Source organism: Musca autumnalis, unplaced genomic scaffold (genome assembly GCF_047663935.1).
Source record: "Musca autumnalis isolate F117 unplaced genomic scaffold, ASM4766393v1 scaffold_2, whole genome shotgun sequence".
Classification (NCBI taxonomy): Eukaryota; Metazoa; Arthropoda; class Insecta; order Diptera; family Muscidae; genus Musca; species Musca autumnalis.
Window position 1 is genome coordinate 255,591,462 of NW_027411755.1, and position 20,231 is coordinate 255,611,692.

Genomic DNA, 20,231 nt, shown 5'->3' on the forward strand with positions numbered 1-20,231 from the left:
GGTTTGGGGATGTGCAGCCACTAATTTGTGACTGCGTCACTCGGAGAAAAATTTTAGAAGAGAAAAACTAGTTTTAAAGAAGAAAGAGTTTGGGTGGTAATGGTTGGTAGAATATTTGAAATACAGTTCACGTGTTCAGGTTGCGCTGTCCAAGTCATTTCAGATTTCTGATGATGTTGCATATTATAGCAGGTTCCACAGTTCAATAGAAGGTTGAACACAGTGGAAAGTGAACACCCACTAATCTATGCCGCCTACGAGCCATGGCTGGACATCGACAGAGGAGGTGCTAGATCATCTCCTTCTCATCCTCACAGAGTCTGCAGTAGTCAGTAACAGCCTCATCCAATTTTATGGCCCTGATGTAGCAGTGTCCAGTGATGACTCCCGTCATTACTCTAACTTCAGCTTTACTCAGGTTCAACAGAGATTTCGTTCTTTTGACTGACAGAGACGGCCAAATGGATCTTGACACAATGCACCTAGGTTCATTGTGCCATAATTCACTGGCTCTTTCGTCAGAGAACGTTTCAATTCTTTGGAAAAAGTGATAAATGGGTGATTTGAGGGAGTCAGCGATTGCTAGATCTGTAGACTGCGATCCTCGTCTAGCTAATTCGTCTGCTCTTTCATTACCCACATAGTCGCGGTGTCCTGGTAGCCAGCATAGCCGATAGCCGTTAGTTAGCGTTCCCAAAGCTGTTCTACACATGAGGACGACATCGGACTTGATGTTGCAGGATTTGGTGGCTTTAAGAGCCGCTTGACTACCCACAAAGATAGTCACCGGTTCAAAGATTTCTGCATCCAATTTTTTTATCAATTCCGCTGCCTTCCAAATCGCGAAGATTTCAGCCTGGAAGACACTAGAGCTGCTATCTAGCATGTAAGCGTACTCAAGAGATAGCCTTTCACAGTAGACGCCAGCCCCCGTACCTTCCTCCATCTTGGAACCGTCTGTATAAAACGCCAGACCGTCCAGAGGGGGGTTACTGTGGTTCCAGTCGTCTCTACTAGGTATAACGACATCTATATCGTCAAATGTCACGACTGGTGATATATAGTCGCTCAGTTTTCCGCGTTGGTTCACATTGAGCTTACGCTTCCTCGTGAACATTACCAGTTCTGTCTTAGTTGGGTTTACTCCAAGCCGTTAGCCTTTGCCCAGCGCAACAGCGTCGATAAGGCTCCTTGCATAAGCTCCGAAATGGTTGACGGGAACTTAACGAAAATCAGTAGTACCACGTCATCCGCATAAGCAACAGCTTTGATACCTTGATTATCCAGCTCCGTCAGAATATTGTTTTTAACAAGTAGCCACAGTAACGATGAGAGCACTCCACCCTGGGGAGTGCCTCTAGTTGCTGTTTTCCTAATTTTTGTCTCCCCAATATTGGAATTTATAATTCTGCTTTTTAGCATATTATATATCCAACAAGTTAGGGTTTCGGGTATGATAACTTTTTCAAGTGAGAGTTTTTGGACTCAAGTTTTACATTGTTGAAAGCTCCTACTATGTCTAGAAAGGCAGCCAAGGCAAATTTTGAGTTTTTCATGTTCCTCTCAATGAAACCTACAACCTCATGCAAAGCAGTCTCCACAGACGTGCCTTTGACATATGCGTGCTGCGAGTTGATTATAGAGGCGGTGACTACATGACTCCTTATCTCCAGATCGATCAGTCTTTTGAGAGTCTTAAGGAGAAAGGATGATAAGCTAATGGGTCTGTAGTCCGTTGGTGCAAAGTGACTAGGTTTTCCCGCTTAGGGAATATACGTAACTTTTACCTCTTTCCACAGACCCGGTACAAACGAGAGAGTCAAACACGCACTATAGATCTCCTCCAGGATTTGATATAAGCGTGGCGATGCAAATTGAAGCATCGCCGGCGTTATAGCATCCGGTCCAGGTGACTTATATGGCTTGAAAGTGTTGACAGCCCATTTAATCTTATTTCTGCTAACCACCTTGCCAATGAGATACAGATCCATTGGCTCTTGGATTTGGAAGACGTCACACTCACTGTTGACGGTGTCCGCATCCTTACAGCCTGGGAAGTGGGTCCCTGCAAAGAGGTTAAGAGTCTCTGTAGTCTGTCCACGCACCATCTGTCTGTCCACGCACCATCTTGTTTCTTGATACTTCCAATGGATTTAGGGTCCTTGCAGAGTAATCTTCGAATCCTAGCTGCGTCGTTGACTCCTTCTATTGACTCACAGAAATTAGCCCAAGACTTTTTCTTTGCTCGCTTGATTTCACTATAGTATTTATTGAAACTCACCTTGTAGGAGTCCCAATCAATGTCGAGTTTAGTCTCATGCGCCTTGTTATACAGTCGCCTGGTGGTTTTTGTAAACTCGCCAAGTTCCTTGTTCCACCACACCGGCTGAGATTTCTTCCCTGGATAGGTTAGTGGACAGGATTCCGTATGGCAACGGAGAAGAACGTCTGTAAGATTCTTCACAGCCCCATTAAGTTCCTCAGCTGTTTCTTTATTATTATTAAGAGTCAGTTGAGAACTCGTTAGTTCCGTGTATTTATTCCAGTTTGTTCTTCTTCCGGTTCCGGTTTGGCGACCTCCGTCAAAAAAGACATCGAAGAATATCTTCATATGATCCGAGAAGGAACATTCGTTAGATACCCTCCAATTCCTTAGGACGGAGGGTTAGGTCAATGACCTCCTCCCTATCCCTAATTTTAAAAGTTGGATCATTTCCCCTATTACATATTCGTAAATTATATGTTAAAATAAAATCGAATATAGACTCACCCCTTTTGTGGGTGTCCTTGCTGCCCCATTGAAAATGGTGAGCGTTTGCGCCGCCACCCAGGATCACGTTGCTGGTGCCCATCAAATCCTCGAGCAAACGTCGGACATCCATGTTTGGTGGGTCTGGGTCCTCAAAAGGCATGTATACGGATGACAGTAGTGTGGCCATCCCCGTACCATGCTCCAGCCTGACCGTGCACATGTCACCGTTGCTGTAATTAGATAGAAAGATTAGATTTAAGCTCTTTCTACCTACTATACAAGTCCTCACCTTGTTCCCCTCGGACGCGGCAAAGATGTCGAAATTGGCATTACTTAGTCCAGCAACCTTATTCTTATAGATATGTCTACTTCAGATGTCGTGAAGGACAAGAGTAGTTCAGCGGCGGCGTCTTTGCAGTGATGCAAATTAATCTGCAAGATGCGCAGCCTTTGCCGCTTCCCTACTCTTACTGAGTTTCATGGGGTGGACTCAGTCGAAATCGAACCCATCCTGAACCGAAATTCACTTTTCCCTCATGTTCTCTAAGATATAACTCCCCAGGGGGGTCAACCGCCACTCTTGCAACCATCCCACCGTCCTCATTACAGGATGCTAGACTTATATCAGTCCAGTCCGATATAGTGAGGTTGGGATTTTGCAGTCTTAACATCCTCAGCAAGAGTTCTTTGTCAACAGCAGGTGGGGGAACCATTGCTGAAAGAATTTTCCTGGACGTAATATCAGATAAGAATACCACCATCAACTGCCCGAACGAGAAAATCTCGTGATTTCCTGTTCAGGCACTTGATCACCTTGACACCCTTTCGTATGAAGGCGCTGCCAAACTGACGATCCTCCTGATCTTCCGGTCCAGAAATTATGGCAGACCGAAGACCGATTTCAAAAAGCAACCAGTGACTGTCACTGATTCTCCCATTAGGGTCAGCTCTGTCGATGATTGCCACTTGAAGGTCTTCATCATTCGCCACTGTGGCCGGCCTATTGTACGGCTTTTTGCGTCCTTGACCGTGCGCCTTGGAGGAGGTGGATGCCTTTTCCGTACTCGGTTGCTTCCCCTTGGTTGTACGCTCAACAGCTGCCACATACGAGGTTGATGGTTCAACCAGCTGAGATGTCATCGTCTTCTTAGGTGAAGGCTGTGGACCCTCGGAGGAATGAACGCGCTTCACAGATTTATGCTGTGGGGCATTGTTCGTTCCACCAGAAGACAATGTTTCCTTAGCTGACCTTACCATCTCCCTGTTAAGACCAGCATTTCCAGTCGCTTCACTTTTGCTTTTCGGAGCAGAATCGGGCTTTGAGGCAGAGTCCTTTACCGGTCGATCACCCTTATGGCTGCCCATTGGTTTGGGGGTGCACTCAATAGCCTTTTCCATTACCTTTCTTCTCGGGTTAGGCTTCGGAATTCGGAAGAATTTGGCTCAGCAAATTTGCCAGAAGCAGTGGGCTTAGCCGGCTCTTATACTTTGCTCGGGAGGAATATCCTTTCCACCTGGAGCTCGCGATGAAATTCAAGTGAGTAAGTTCTCTCGAACTTTCTTATGAATTTCAGCTTACTCCTGGTGAGGTGGACCTCCCTCGCCGAATGCATGTTCGCATCTCTCCCTACGAACATGCGAAGATAGGATACGGCACGTTTATATTGTTTTGTATCAGATGATTCTCGTGCAGATGCAACCTTTGAGTCGCTGCCCGTTGTCGGGGTCTCGTTAGATTCCCCGTCGTCGGACATCGCTTCTGTTGCCGTCTGCCTTTGAAGCTTGTTGTCGGCATGTGTCGACACAGGACCAGTAGGAATCAGACTTGCCTTCGGTTGGACAACAAGGTCCGTACTCCCTTTGTTAGAGCCACAGCAATCTTCCTGTGTAGACTTGGCCGGAATCACCGTGGTGTCCAGCTCATCGTGAGTCAGGGTTAAATTGTGTAACAATTCCTTCGGGAGTATGTCCTCACTATGCTCAATCGGGACAAGCCTGTCCAGCTGATCGAGAAGTTCCCTACTCTGCCTCTGTTGTAAATGTTGATATTTTTTATTTCGGAATGTTAACACACTATAAAATTTCCTTTATAACAAAATCCGATAGATCTTTCATTGTAGTCGGCATATAAATTAAAGAAAGTAACCAATTAAGCGATCAAAGTTCAGTTGCAAAAAAATTAAGACATATTGAATATGGAGACATTTATTTTCCATCACATTTACAATGTAACTCAACTATTGAGAAATTTTTTACCCTTAAAGAATCTTAAAAATATACTTTTAAAAAATATAGAATTAAACAATTTTATATGTGTAGTAGTCAAAATATATATTTGAAGTAGTAGCCGTACAACACGAAACACTGAAAAAACATAATGTCAATTGAGAGAAAGAAAAATTATAAAACATACTCAATTTTTAACACGGCCGGAGACAACATTATTTATTGCGATCTCACAAATCAGCCTTTATAATAACTCATATGTTCCGTAAATTGTTAATTTTATTTAGCAAGTAAAAGAACATTAAGGCTGTGCTATTTTAATTTTGGTAAACTTAATTTAATTGTTGGCGTTCGACGTTGACAAATTTGTAAAAATTCATATTTCGACAAAATGTCCTAAACAAATGTTTAATTCATGCACTAACGGCCCATAAAGACAAGTCAAAAATTTTTATGGCCTGTTTCACTAAGACGACTTGAATACAAATTCGTTTGAAATACTATCATACTTCTGATTTTTTTTTTAAAATATTCGAATTGTCTTAATTTCAGTCAAAAAAAACATTTCCCACAATGCATTAGTTTGGTAGTAATACGAATGAATTTGAATTCGAATCGTCTTAAGGCCTTGACACATAAGAAGCATGGCATTCTTGCTTAAGACATATCTGCATGGTACAATAAGAAAGGTAGATGCATCGGCGAATTGCTACAACAAAGCAACTTTTTTTGTAATGTAAACTGTCAAACTTTTCGCCAAATGGTCTCTTGTTGTCTCTTTTTATCGCTTGTGTTTGTCTATATAAGTGTAGACATGCTATCTCTTTCTTACCGAATCATATGGATTTTTGTTTTGATTTTTCATGGCGAATTCCTAGTTTTTTGACGTTTTAGATTCGATCAGCTGGGCTGAGGCATCTACCTTTCTAATTGTACCATGCATATCTGGTAAATGGCTAAAGACCAAGTTCGACCTAATTCAAATGTGATTCTGAAATCTTTTTTTTTTTAGGTCGAACATGGTCTTTAGACTTTTATGAGATATGACTTCAGCAAGAATGCCATGCTTCTTATGTGTCGAGGCCTTAAGAGAAACAGGCCATTAATATCATACATATTATTAAAACATATTTTCTGTTGGTTCGATTTTTTAATTTTTTTATATAACACTGTGCAAGCCAAAGACTAGTTACGAGATAATTTGGGTAGGTTATGAAAGGGGAGCCCTCATAGGCCAATTATGACCTTTTGAAGGCAAAATGTTCAAAAAGTGTACGAAACATTGTCATTTCTAAATAACAAAAAATATATAATAAATGAAAAATAATAAATGATAAGTAATAAATAAGAAATAATACATAATAAATAAAAACAAACTTGTCGAATCATTTTTTAGCGTCATTTGACAAATCCACAACTTCAGCTCTGAGAATTGAAATAAATGCAGCAACCTTTGGAAAATATTACTCAATAATTTCCGTTTACAGATTTTATTGCCCTTCAAAAAACTATTTTCTTTGAACAAAAATCATATTTTCATAAAATTATTAACTGACAAAAAAACCCAACAACAAACATCCAAAAATTCAATACATTGGTCAACACACAAAAATCTTAAAAATCATAAAAATTACCAAAAAAAAAAGTTGGTGCAAAACAAAACAATTTTCACAAGAAATCGTACAACATTTAACAAAATTTATATTCACTGACAAATACATAACCAGGGTGATTATGAATGTAAACTCCCCGTGAGTTTTGTCTTTCTGCCGTTTCAACTTAAAGTAAAAAGTGAGAAAACTCACGGGAAGTAGATATTCATAATTGGGCTAAACAGCATTTACAATAGCAATTACATAAATATACAATAAATGATGTAATAATAACTACATTTTGGCATTTATTTTGTTTTAAATCTTACGCATCAAGGACATTTTGAACAAATGATATCACATTGAATAAGATTCATTTTAGTCATATTGTAATCGAATCTAAAGAAAAACAATGTTAATCACATTTCTATACACCCATTGTAGTAACATAATTAAAACAATAAATGTCAATAGAGAGAGATAGAAAAACAATTTATAATTTTAAAAAGCATTTTAACCCCGAAAACTAATAATAATAAATTACATTTTCAATAAAACTTTCATGGTTTTATTTATTAAATATAAAATGGTTGATTTAGGTTTGATGTAAAATTATATTTTGGTTTTATTTTAAATATATTTCCTCTTAGATGTTGTGTGATTTGATTGTATTTGTATTTTTATTTTGATGTCTTTTTAATCCTATCGACTTGTGTAAAACAATAATTACTGCAAGACATAAGATGCTGCATGCTGCATGCTGCATTCATCACGTCATCCAAAGAGATAATCCATCAGTGTACTTTATAACTGACATAATTACGGGTTGTCTACTCCTTTGGCAAACTTTACATCAAATATCGGCAAAGAAAAAGGAAGGAACTTTAGCCACAATGACTAATTGTTAATTTATCTTTGTTCTTTTTATTTTAACAAAAGACTTAAGGCACAAACGTCTAAGAGATATCTCTAATCTAGAAGCATACTTTTAAGCGCATGATTTTTCTTGATGTTTTCTAATACCCTACACCAGTGGTGCCAAGTTAGTGGTTTTCCCGCTACTTGTGGTGATTTTTGACGTACAAAAACACTAGCTTCGTTCCAGAACTAAAAAGTTTTTACACATTTAACACATTTTGCACATTTTCCCCAAAATGCGTTCCCGTACACCAAAAAAGTTGCAAAATCTTCACTTCTCTTTGAACAAAAATGGCGCTGAATAGCTTTCTCTTTAGAAACTTTTTACACGACAAATTTGGGCGAGCAAAAATGTGCAACATGTTTGCCGGCTTCTGATTGGCAGACATGTCGACTTTGACATTTGTTCTAGATTTGTTGACGTTTCTGTCATTTTTCCGTTCCCGTACATTTTGGAAAAATGTGTATGTTGGGCTCATTTTCGACAGTTTGCTCTTTTGTCACTTTTATCATTAAAAAAGTACTGGAACGAAGCTACTGTTTACGCAGGAATGTCAGCTGTTTTAAGGTAAAAATCGCTACAGACCTACGGTACGTATGTGGCCGTAGCGATTTTTACCTCGGAACAGTTGGCATCCCTGCCCTGGACAGACGGCAGCGTTAATTTGCATTTATCACCCTTATTACGGTTGGCGTTGTCGTATCCAAAATTGCTAGCTGACGTGTCGTAACGTTTAATTGGTATTATGTACGTTTTTGAACAAAAAAGCAAAAATTTCAATTTTTAAAGAATTCTTTTTGTAACAAACATAATTAGAATTATTAGTAGATCATTCTTAAACTTTTAATTCAGAAGAAAAACTAACCCTATAGTTTTTACAATCAAAATAAGTGTTTGGCGTAGACGTTTTTGTGGTGGTTGGCGTAGTCGTTGTCGTAGGGATATTTTTTGGTACCACGTAACATTTACGACAACGACAATTTTTTTCTCATACAAAATTTAAAAAATATATATTTTTTAATTGTAAAACTATTTGTTTGAAATCATCTTTTGAGCAAGAACTAAGAAATTTACATTGCATCAATCGTTATATGAGGACTCTAACAGATTTTCAATAGAAAGTTTGTCATCTGATAAAGACACGAAATTTATCTTATGCAAATGAATCAAAGTAGTAATATTTGTATTTATTATAGTTATTTTCCAATATATTTTAATAATCATTGCCAAAAAATTCTTTTGAAATTAATTTGTTTTTATTTTTATATGCTGTCGTTTACAAAATCGGTCACGACTCTTTCCTCGTATTTCAACGCCATACGTAATACCAATTTGTCGTGTTACGCCATACGTAATACCGATTTGTCGTATCAAAAAAATAAATGTTGTATTTAAACCAAGAAATGCGTTCTGGGAATTACAAATGTATTTCTTTCGATTTTTTAAGGATATAAAATGCTATAAAAGACAAAAAATGTCGTTGTATATAATTTTTCATCATATAAAAATGTATCTTACGACTAGGCCAACGTCTACGCCTACGACAACGTCTACGTCACTTGAACGTCTACGACTACGCCAACCGTAATAAGGGTGAATATGTGCATTTAATTTTAGCCTAACAGGCGACAGTTTCTGTTTTGTTGTTGTTTGCACTGTATTTTTGTTTTCCTTGTGTCTCAGAGCAGATGCCAATTGTTCCGATGTAAAAATCGCTACAGCCACATACGCACAATAGGTCTGTAGTGATTTTTTACCTTAAAACAGTTGACATTATTGCTTAAACAGTGGTTTTTGTACGTCAAAAATCACCACAAGTAGCGGGAAAACCACCGACTTGGCACCCCTGTCTCAGAGCATGAATATCTCTCCCTCATAGTCCGTGTTTAGACACACAAATTTCTCGGGAAAGTAAATTCAGCTTTTAGGCAATAGGGGGTAGGAAAGAGTATTGAGGAGCTCTTTCCTCTCCGCTCTCTCCCAAAAAACTCAATTTACTTTCCCGAGAAATTTGTGTGTCTAAACACAGACATATGAATATGGGACGGTATTGCCATATTGAAATACCTAAATGCCCTTAAAATTCAGTTTGATTTTGTGCATTAAGAATTTGGATAATGTACGAATTAATTTGAATTAAGGCAGTTAATGCAAATAAACGCTGTCTATCTAGGGCAGCATTCGGCACACAACAACAACAATATGAGGAAACACTGTTGTCAGTGCATGGTGCAATTAATGAGTGGAGTGAGTGGAGAGAGAAGCTCTCTTTGCTTGCTCGCGAGTAAAGAGGTGCCAAACTCTGATCTAGGCCATAAGTTTGACAGCACAAAAACTGTAAAAAAAAATACAAAAAAGGTTTATTTGGGAAGTCTTGTGCCAGTCTATGAACATTTTAAGATAAGAAGGGAGAAAGGGAGCTCTTTTACCCCGCCCTCTCCTAAAAACTTAAAAAAATGCATGTGCTATTTTTAATTTCTGGCACAAGAGTAATATAATTACAGTAAAAAAACAATTATTTTAAGAAAAGTCCACTAACACTCAACTGCCAAAAGTCAAAATTATATACCTACATGAACATTTTGTTTTGCACAACTCCCTATTTTTCTGAATGTTCTTTCTATAGGAGAATAAACAACAAAAATTATTACTGTATCACCTTTCTTCTTTACATCCTCCTATTAAGACAGGAATGCCATTAGAATCACATTTATTGTAAGTAAAAAAGTAAATGGAATCCATTAGAGATGCATGATTGATATCCATGTACTTCTATTTCATGTTAAGTATTTAAACAAATGTCATTTAACAACAACAACATTACAAACATAACTAACTGACATATTTTAATATTATTTTGCAGCACAAAACATCTGATACGTCAATACGAAAATGGGACGGATATACAAATAATCGACGCCTCTACGTATCGTCAACAGAAACATCCGTTTGAAACGATGGTGTGATTAAGGCGACAACAAAGAATGAAGGAATAAGGATAAAATTACAAGAATAGTATCACAATTTTTATATAAACGAAAAATAAAAAATCATAAAAAATCCAAGAAAATCCAAGAAAAAAAGCCAAACGACCAGGACCACCGTGCCAACAACGATACACAATCATCCAACTCCTTTGTTTAATTTACACGCATACAACCGGGTTTGAATTTGGAGTCGAGACGTTTTAGGTTCCGATTAATTACAAACACTCTGCCAAAGTTTTGATTTGTTTCGTTGCAGTCATATTACAGCTTGGTTCCGGAACAGGTTCTGATCATTGTTTTTAAAACGCATTTTACATTTAACATGCTTGATAAAACATGCATCAATTAAGTTGTCAATTCCATAAAGTATGTGTCAAATAAATGACGTAAACTCCCAAAACACCTGTTATAAGTCCAAGTGTAAAATGCATTTAAAACGTATGCAAGGATCATCAACATTTGTTTGTTCATAATAGTGTGTTTTTGTAATGGTATATTACAATTCGAACGCCTAAATCAATAGTTTTTTATCGTTCTCATAAGTGAACATGTTATTTTATAGTTCACAGCCGTCAATGACTCCCCTTGTCGATTCGTGGATCACTTCGAATAACTCTCCCAGGACCCTTTTATTGGCTAGCTAAACAATATATCCAATGACATACCACTTTCCGCAACCAAAACAGAACAGAACGTGTGTCCTTCCAGCAACTCGGCCTTCTGCGGTATTTTCACTAATGCCACGTTCAAGATGGCGCCCTTCTCAGAGTATTTGGCAATTTACTAGAAAAAGTTCAAATTTCGTAAGATTTCACGCATTCAAGTGTTAGATTCACGGACACTATAAAGATTTTTTAAATTAGTTTCGTTAAAATTATCCTTCAATTTTGAACTATAGGATTTTGTCCAATGATTGATTATAAAACCGAAGCCCAAACTGTGGTTTTTAGCGTTTTATGGGTGAACATGGATAATATGTACCCAAAAAACCCATTACACGATATAGAGTCCCACAAATTATATTCTTAAAATGTCCTTCTTACAATATCCTAAATAATATGACCTCTAATCCTTCAGCCATGTCAAAAGGACATCTCACTTGTATGTATGCATGTGTGTAATTCAAAACAATACATATCACCATCCAAAACATCCATATCCCCTAACAAATATTCGAGTAATATATTTTAATTATTAATAATAATTGTATATTTATAAAATAATATTTATAAATAAATTTCATCTAGATTTATTATTTGTAAATGTTTATTCATGTATTTAACAAATTCACAACATCCATGATCATAAAACTTCTCGTATTATATAAAAATAATAATAATTGTATGTACGTGAACATTAATTGACAAGAAATTTTAAAAAGTCAAGATCCAAATCCAAAAATAACACCATTATTACATACCTATATACCTCTTCATGTTAGTGTAAAACAAATAATTATTATTGTTAATAAATATACACGTATAATTTAAAAAAAAAATATTATTAAAATGTGTTTTACTTAAGAATTTATACAGGAAATAGCAAGGAATCATTTAAAGCCTGATTTTCAACGCACCTCAATGGAAATTAGTTTCGTTGAGGGCTTTGACGTAAACGGAGCTTCAACAAGTAAGAAAAGTGTTAAGGTCGGTCGGGCCGAACTTTTTATACCCTCCACCACAATTTTCAGTCATTTCGGTGGATTAATGTGGCCACAACCTTCAAAATACCGAAAATCGGAAAGTACCGTTCTATGGGGGCTATATGATGGCGTGGACCTATACCTACAAATTTCTTGGGGAAAGTTTCATACCCCCAACGAACACTAAATACCAAATTTCAGCCATCTCGGTGTGATAATGAGGCCAAAACCTTCAAAATACCGAAAATCGGGAGATATCGTCCTATGGGGCTATATCAAAATATGGACCTATATAAACGTTTTATGGTATACATGTTTCTTAGCCTTTGGAAACACAAAATACAAAGTTACAACCGATTCTGTTGTCAAATGGGACTAATACATTCAAAATATATTAAAATGACGCGTACATTATATGGAGCGTTATATGGGGGCTATACCAAAACGTGGACCTATATAAACCAACTTTGGTAGGAATGTTTTTTGGTCTCTGGAGGCACAAAATACCAAATTACAACCAATTCGGTGGTTAAATGGGACAAATATCTTAAAAATTCCTTAAAACGACGACGCGTCACGCGTCATTTTGTATGGGGGCTATACGAAAGCGTGGACCTACATAGGCCGCTTTCAATACCAAAAGTCCTACGTACAAATAATAGATTTTCCCAAAATTTCATCCACCTACGTCAATCCGTTCGGACGCTAGAGTGATTTCCACAGACGGACAGGCGGACGGACATGGCTATATCGATATAGAATTTCACGCTGATCAAGAATATATATAGTTTGTGGGGTCTACAATGATTATTTCGAGTAGTTACAAACGTAGTGACAAACTTAATATTCCACCATCCTATGGTGGAGGGTATAAAAATTACAAGCAAATCTATGGGCTTTGTACTGTAAATATCTTAGACCATGTTTACATTATAGGTTTTTGCAGGGTTAAACTTCTTAATGAAGATTTATTTGACGTATACACAAAGGAATTGACATTTGAAACCTAGTGGGTTTGTTAAATCCGGTTATATATAAACGTACTATTAGTTAAAATGCTGAAAAAGTAATTAATTGTATGAAATTTTTGTGATGTTTTTATTTTTTTATATTTCTCATCTTAATTTTACGTTATTTATTTTATTAAAAGGCAAAAAACATCGCAACCCCATCTGAAATATTAATGAGAAACGTCCCTTGCCATTTCTTCGTATTTCTTTTACCACCATGAAATGAACAAAATTCCCCCAATCACCACTTCATGCCAGAGATGCCAACTGTTCCGAGGTAAAAATCGCTACAGCCACATACGCACCATAGGACTGTAGCGATTTTTACCTTAAAACAGTTGACATTTCTGCTTAAACAGTGGTTTTTGTATGTAAAAAATCACCACAAGTAGCGGGAAAACCACCAACTTGGCACCCCTGCTTCATGCGTGAATGAAAAGTCGCAACATACGGTTACTTACGCAAAAGTAACCAATCTCACCTGACATAATCACACATTGGCAACCCTACAATATCAACTGCCGTGAACAGCTGTTTCAGCTGTCTTTCTTTACGTTGTTGGTTTGTTGGTGGTGCAGTTGAGGACCATAGTTCTGTGTAAGATTTGTGTGATTTTTTCAATTGGACAGAAGAAAAATAAATAAAACCAAACGAAAATGACATTAATAAAACGTTTGGTGACTAGCAATCTAGTTAATCGATTAAATAATCTTAAAATCGCCAACAATGTAAGTAATTTTCATTGACAACTTTGTGGTCGAGAGATTTCACAAGGAAATGTAGGTTATGTAATATTGCCTTGTAAATGATACGATTTTCTGCTTTTCCCACTTTTTAGAATGGTTATTGTACACATTTGAAATTTGCCGAACACAAGCCAATTGAAAAAATCCGCAATATCGGTATATCAGCTCACATTGACAGTGGTAAGACCACTTTGACCGAACGCATTCTATTCTATACCGGTCGCATTGCAGCCATGCACGAGGTACGCGGTAAAGATAATGTGGGTGCAACTATGGATTCTATGGAGTTGGAAAGACAACGTGGTATAACAATTCAGTCGGCTGCAACATATACCTTGTGGAAAGATACGAATATTAACATCATTGATACCCCCGGTCACGTTGATTTTACCGTAGAGGTTGAAAGAGCATTGCGTGTTTTGGATGGTGCAATTTTGGTCCTTTGTGCTGTGGGTGGAGTTCAAAGTCAAACACTTACAGTTAATCGTCAAATGAAACGTTATAATGTACCATGTTTGGGTTTCATTAACAAACTGGATCGCATGGGTTCTAATCCCTATAGAGTTCTATCACAAATGCGTTCCAAAATGAATCACAATGCAGCTTTTATTCAGTTGCCCATTGGTTTGGAAAGTGACTGCAAGGGTATTGTTGATTTGGTGGGCGAAAAGGCCATCTACTTTGAAGGTCCCTTGGGAACAGACATAAGATACGATGAAATTCCCAAAGATATGCGTACTGAGTCGGATGAAAGGCGCCAGGAACTTATTGAACACTTGTCCAATGTTGACGATACCTTGGGAGAAATGTTTTTGGAAGAAAAGACCCTAACTGAAGCTGATATTAAGGCTGCCTTGAGAAGAGCATGCATCAAACGTACATTCACCCCAGTTTTGGTTGGTACTGCTTTAAAGAATAAAGGTGTCCAACCCTTGTTGGATGCTGTACTTGATTATTTGCCACATCCCGGAGAGGTGGAAAATATCGCCCTTATCGAAGAAGACGGAAAAGAGCCTCAAACTATTGTATTGAATCCTGCTCGTGATGGCAAAGATCCCTTCGTTGGCTTGGCCTTCAAATTGGAAGCTGGCCGCTTCGGTCAATTGACATATCTCCGCTGTTATCAAGGTGTCCTGCGCAAAGGTGATACCATTTTCAATTCCAGAACTCACAAAAAAGTACGTCTGGCACGTTTAGTACGTTTGCATTCCAACAACATGGAGGATGTGAATGAGGTTTATGCTGGTGATATTTTCGCCTTGTTTGGTGTTGATTGTGCTTCTGGCGACACCTTCACAACCAATCCACGTGACGGTTTAAGTATGGAATCTATTTATGTGCCCGACCCTGTTGTTTCAATGGCCATCACCCCAAATAATCCCAAGGATCGTGACAACTTTGCCAAAGCTGTACAAAGATTTACCAAGGAAGATCCAACTTTCCATTTCTACTATGACAATGATGTTAAGGAAACTTTGGTATCCGGTATGGGAGAATTGCATTTGGAAATCTATGCCCAACGTATGGAACGTGAATATAATTGCCCTGTTACTTTGGGTAAACCAAAGGTAGCTTTCCGAGAAACCTTGGTAGCTCCCTGCTCATTCGATTATTTACATAAGAAACAATCTGGTGGTTCTGGTCAATATGCCCGTATTATTGGTGTAATGGAGCCCCTGCCACCCCATCAAAACACCTTATTGGAATTTGTTGATGAAACCATTGGTACAAATGTACCCAAACAATTTATTCCCGGTGTAGAAAAGGGTTTCCGTGAAATGGCACAAAAGGGTATGTTGTCGGGACACAAATTGTCTGGTATTCGTTTCCGTTTACAAGATGGTGGTCATCATATTGTGGATTCAAGTGAATTGGCGTTTATGTTGGCTGCCCACGGTGCCATTAAAGAGGTATTCCAAATGGGTGCATGGCAAATTTTGGAACCCATTATGTTGGTGGAAGTTACAGCCCCAGAAGAATTCCAAGGTGCCGTTATGGGTCAATTAAATAAACGTCATGGTATTATCACCGGTACTGATGGTAATGAGGGATGGTTTACTGTTTATGCTGAGGTGCCACTCAATGATATGTTTGGTTATGCTGGTGAATTGAGGTAAGTGAATGGAATGGGCATATTGTGTGGGCAATTGAATAATAAATTTCTTGATTTTTGCAGATCAAGCACCCAAGGTAAAGGTGAATTCACAATGGAATATTCCCGTTATTCACCATGTTTGCCAGATGTCCAAGAACAAATTGTTCGTCAATATCAAGAATCACAGGGATTGAGTCAACCCGACAAAAAGAAAAAGAAGAACTAAAGCTCTTCTTTGTATTTCTAATTTCTTTATGTTATAAGTCGAATAACCTCCCATACCTAGAAATATGTTTATATAATTTTTTGTTAATTTAATTTGTTTAAAATACATACATTTTTTGTACAGCTGTGATACAAACAATAGAAGAAGAAAAACAAACCACAAAAGAAAACTATGATGTCTAAAAAGCTAAAAAGTGGTTTGGAATGGGTTACATGGTAATGAGATATTGGAGAACAAAAACAAATCTATGGTACCAACATGCAACAACGTTATATAATTCATCAGAGATAACAGTTTCGAGCCTTAGTGACAAGGAAAAGTCCACCATCCTCTAAAATGAACAAATTCCGGCTATGCTCCGTATATCCTCTTTCGATTCTCCTAATAAAATATGGAAAAGTACTCGTTTATGACCCTTTGTGTCTCCTTCTAAAAATCTTTAAAAATGGGTTATGCCTTCTAAAAATATTTCAAAAATTCAGCATTATCCTCTTGAGGTATCCTTTGAAAAAATTTTTAGTTGTATTATTTATGCCCTCCTACACACCTTTAAATGAAATATATATACTTATTGACATTTTTAAAACACTTTTATTTACCGCTTAATAAACATTTGAGATTTTCCTTCTCAAAATCATTAAAAATCGACGGCTATTTGGATCCACCTAAACATCCGTCGAAAATCGCCAACTCGTTTTCTCATTAGGGAAATTCAAAAACTACTTTTCCTTTAGAAAAATATTTACAAAATCGAAATCGCAATATCAATTTATCAGTACAAACCGACAGTGGGAATGACCACGTTAACGCAACGTATTGCATTCAATGCAGGAAGTATTGTATTCTAAGTGAGGGTCAAGCACTAACATTTTATCGTCAAATGCTGGGTTGCATGGCTTGGAACAAATTTCCTTTAGCGGCACCTAAGGTAGGAAGACCACATTTTGACCACAGGTAGTCCTTTCGGTCCTGATTCCAACGGTATATAACTTCTGTCCCGGGAAATGTACACTCCCCGAGATAAAGGCTTCGAAATTTCCGAAAAGACCCTAACTTGGGCTTAAGTTAAATATATATTAAACTCGAACTGTATGAAAATTTTGTTATTATAGGAAGTGTACAATATGTATGAAGAAAGTCCCACACTTCCCGAGAAAGAGGCCTTTTTTCAATTGTTCTCTATGTAGCCGGCCTTCTGCGGGGATTTAAGACTTTCTCCTATGGACAGGTGCAAATCTCGGGAATGGGAACAAAAAATATTTTAAATTGTAAATTTGTCTCTAATTAGCCGGCCTTCGGCCGGGGATTTAAGACTTTCTCCTATAGACAGGTGCAAATCTCGGGAATTTTAACAACATTTCTTTTTAATTGTGAATTAACTTTAGCCCATCTTATGGTTTTCCGGAATTTCGAGGCCTTTATCGCGGGAAGTATACATTTCCGGGACAAAAATTATATATCGCTGAAATCAGAATAGAAAGGGCTACCTGTGGCGAAAATTTGGCCTTCCTACCTTAGGTGCCGCTAAAGTAAATTTAAGCCAAAATGCGTACTTTAAAACAGCGTTTGTAATGCGTAATAGACGATATTTCTATCAAGTTTCCAATCTACATACTTCAATCAATCTTCCAAAGAAATTCAAATCTAACTACCATGAAAGTAATCGAAGCTGAACTTACGTGCATCCAAAAACTCAGCAACTTGATAGTTTTCTCAATTTGTAATTCCATTTCGTGAATTCTTCAACGATAACCAATTCTTGCAAATTTTGTTTTATTAATATGTAATTCTCTTATTCGCACTAATAACAAACTTAAACTTGATCCAATTTGAATTTTTGGCCCTTGGCCATGGCGTCTGTACGATGTAGTTGGTACAGCAGACGATCTTCAATGTGTTTAACAGCGTCAACAGTTAAAACCAAAGTGTCATGTTTTAACATGGAATAACAATTTAAACTAAATGCTGGCATTAAATTGACATAGCCCAAGGAATCGGTGGCATAACAAATGTTTTCGGGGAACTCATCATTTCTGAAAAAAAAAAAAAAAAAAAAAAACATAAATTTAGACACTATATCCAACATCATGAATTCCAATTGCATTAACTTACTTGTCAACAATCAAAACGGATGGACCCCAATTTCTTTCTTGTATCAAATCTTTAATGAAATCAGGCTCCCTGCTGGGTATATCCACATTGCTTATAATGTGCAAATCATCCTGGGCCAATTTAACACTAAGTGTCGATGTCAATCCCATAACTCTCTTGAGAAAAGGTAACATATAAAAGTGTGTAGTTGGAGATCTGGGACCATGTGCGACACCACCACCTTTCATCAATGGAGATCTTATCGAACCATGACGAGCACGGCCACCACCCTTCTGGGGCCATGGTTTACGGCCACCACCACGTACTTCAGCACGATTTTTGGTATTGGCAAAACTTACATAACGGTATTTCCTCTGCCACTCAATATTCTCCTGTATTACGTCTACTCTGGGTTGTGTTGCAAACACATCAGGATGCAATTCAATTAAACCCACTTTACGTTCCTCCACTGCATCAATATTTTCTATCCATGCTTGGCGACAATCTTTGAGATTTAATGGTGCAAAATCTTTAAAAGTTTGTGGTATCAATAGTGCCGGTCCATCGGCGACTGGGGATGGTGGAGGTGTTGTTTTCTCAACGACTTGGGGAGCTTCTTCAGCGGATGTTCGTAGGACACTAGTGCTGGATATGCTCCGAACGGCAGGAACAATTACAAGTTTTGCTTTATTCAATAAACCTAACATTTTCCGCAATGTTTTGGAATTTTTCTACAAACGATCCGCGCGTGAATTACATGAATTAATTCTTTAATTCTAACGTACGTCGTCCCGTACATTTTTAATAGTAGTATTACGTTTACACTGTACTGGATGTAGTAAATCCAATTGATTTAAATTGTCAATTATAGTACGTTTACATATATCACAATTAACCCCGACGATGAAACGATACCTATTAATCATGATGCTGTTCCAGAATCTGCAAGAAGCTACTATTTTTTATTACGATAACAATTTTTCCTTTATGATATCAAAAAAAAAAAAATAGATTCTTGCAGTACTGGAACATACCAATTGTTTTTTTATTAAAACTCTTCAATTGTGACGTACGACCAAGGCATATTTATATAAGGGGTAGTTTACACTATATGTAAATGTCATATGACATGAAATTTTCCATCGTTATGTATTCCCTAAAGGGCTGTTTACACCATCTATCAATGTCATATGAGCTGTAATTTCTTTCACCCATTCGACATTCTCTATGTTTGTCAAAATTGACGTCATCCATACAACTTTCAAGTTGTGCGTTTATACCTATAAGTGTTACCCAGCAAAAAGTTTGCATCCACGGAAGCAGTTAAATCACTGGTGCAAGTGTCACGAAGTGCTTCTTTTTCTATGAATTCCTCAGTGAATTTTACAAGGGAGCGCGCAGAAAGGAAGCACTCCATTTTGCTTCCGCAGCACGCAGCTAGGAAGCACTCCATTTTTACAATTTTTACCACTTTTACGAGTTTTGCGTTCCCGTACACAAAATTTGTATGAAAATCGTTTACGACTTTTACCACTTTGTAAAGTACGGGAACAGGCCATTAATAAGACATTTTAGTTTTATTCTTATAGGCCGTTTATATATAACAAGGTTGACCCAGTGGGTCTGGGTTTCAAATGTCATTTCCATTGTATATACTTCAAACAAATCCTCATAAAGAAGGTTAACCCTGCAAAAAACTATAATATAAACGCCGTATTACTTTAATTTCATTTGTTGAATGAAAATTCAATTTTTTTCGTTTATACATAAAAGTGCTTGTTGGATGTAATCCAAATGTGAGGAAAAGGATTGCCTTTTTTATTAGTCCACTGGAAGCGCATCCATGCATGTAATGAAATCCTCACTCCAACTTGCACCACTTCCATTTTTTTTGCTGGGTGTTTAATGATAAAAGTGTCAAAAGAGCAAACTGTCGAAAATGAGT

At 37.4% G+C, this 20,231-nt stretch overlaps 3 protein-coding genes across 6 annotated transcripts in view; 2 read left to right on the forward strand and 1 right to left on the reverse strand.

Moving 5' to 3' along the window:
* Nucleotides 1–10,471, forward strand: part of Ndae1 (Na[+]-driven anion exchanger 1) — a 192,292-nt gene extending 181,821 nt beyond the window's left edge. For all 4 annotated transcript variants that reach the window (XM_073971539.1, XM_073971537.1, XM_073971545.1 and 1 more), the window contains one exon: nucleotides 10,353–10,471. In XM_073971539.1, the coding sequence (XP_073827640.1) occupies nucleotides 10,353–10,455 (103 nt within the window). In that variant the 3' untranslated portion in view covers nucleotides 10,456–10,471. The remainder of the gene's footprint in view (nucleotides 1–10,352) is intronic.
* Nucleotides 10,472–13,601: 3,130 nt separating this feature from the next.
* On the forward strand, nucleotides 13,602–16,364 carry mEFG1 (mitochondrial translation elongation factor G 1). Its single transcript, XM_073971530.1, has 3 exons — nucleotides 13,602–13,856; nucleotides 13,967–15,987; nucleotides 16,051–16,364. Exons 1-3 carry the CDS (start codon nucleotides 13,785–13,787, stop codon nucleotides 16,193–16,195), a joined length of 2,238 nt encoding a protein of 745 aa, XP_073827631.1. The 5' UTR covers nucleotides 13,602–13,784; the 3' UTR covers nucleotides 16,196–16,364.
* A 1,587-nt stretch (nucleotides 16,365–17,951) lies between these two features.
* mRpL4 (mitochondrial ribosomal protein L4) lies at nucleotides 17,952–19,078 on the reverse strand. Its single transcript, XM_073971547.1, has 2 exons — nucleotides 18,308–19,078; nucleotides 17,952–18,228 (listed from the first exon to the last, which is right to left on the reverse strand). Exons 1-2 carry the CDS (start codon nucleotides 18,991–18,993, stop codon nucleotides 18,009–18,011), a joined length of 906 nt encoding a protein of 301 aa, XP_073827648.1. The 5' UTR covers nucleotides 18,994–19,078; the 3' UTR covers nucleotides 17,952–18,008.
* Nucleotides 19,079–20,231: the final 1,153 nt, after the last annotated feature.

Coding starts and splice junctions, on each gene's coding strand:
- mEFG1 (XM_073971530.1), top strand. CDS start 13,785: ATGACATTAATAAAACGTTTGGTGACTAGCAATCTAGTTAATCGATTA. Junction 13,857..13,966: donor ATCTTAAAATCGCCAACAAT/GTAAGTAATTTT, acceptor CCCACTTTTTAG/AATGGTTATTGTACACATTT. Junction 15,988..16,050: donor GGTTATGCTGGTGAATTGAG/GTAAGTGAATGG, acceptor TGATTTTTGCAG/ATCAAGCACCCAAGGTAAAG.
- mRpL4 (XM_073971547.1), bottom strand. CDS start 18,993: ATGTTAGGTTTATTGAATAAAGCAAAACTTGTAATTGTTCCTGCCGTT. Junction 18,229..18,307: donor TCCGTTTTGATTGTTGACAA/GTAAGTTAATGC, acceptor TTTTTTTTTCAG/AAATGATGAGTTCCCCGAAA.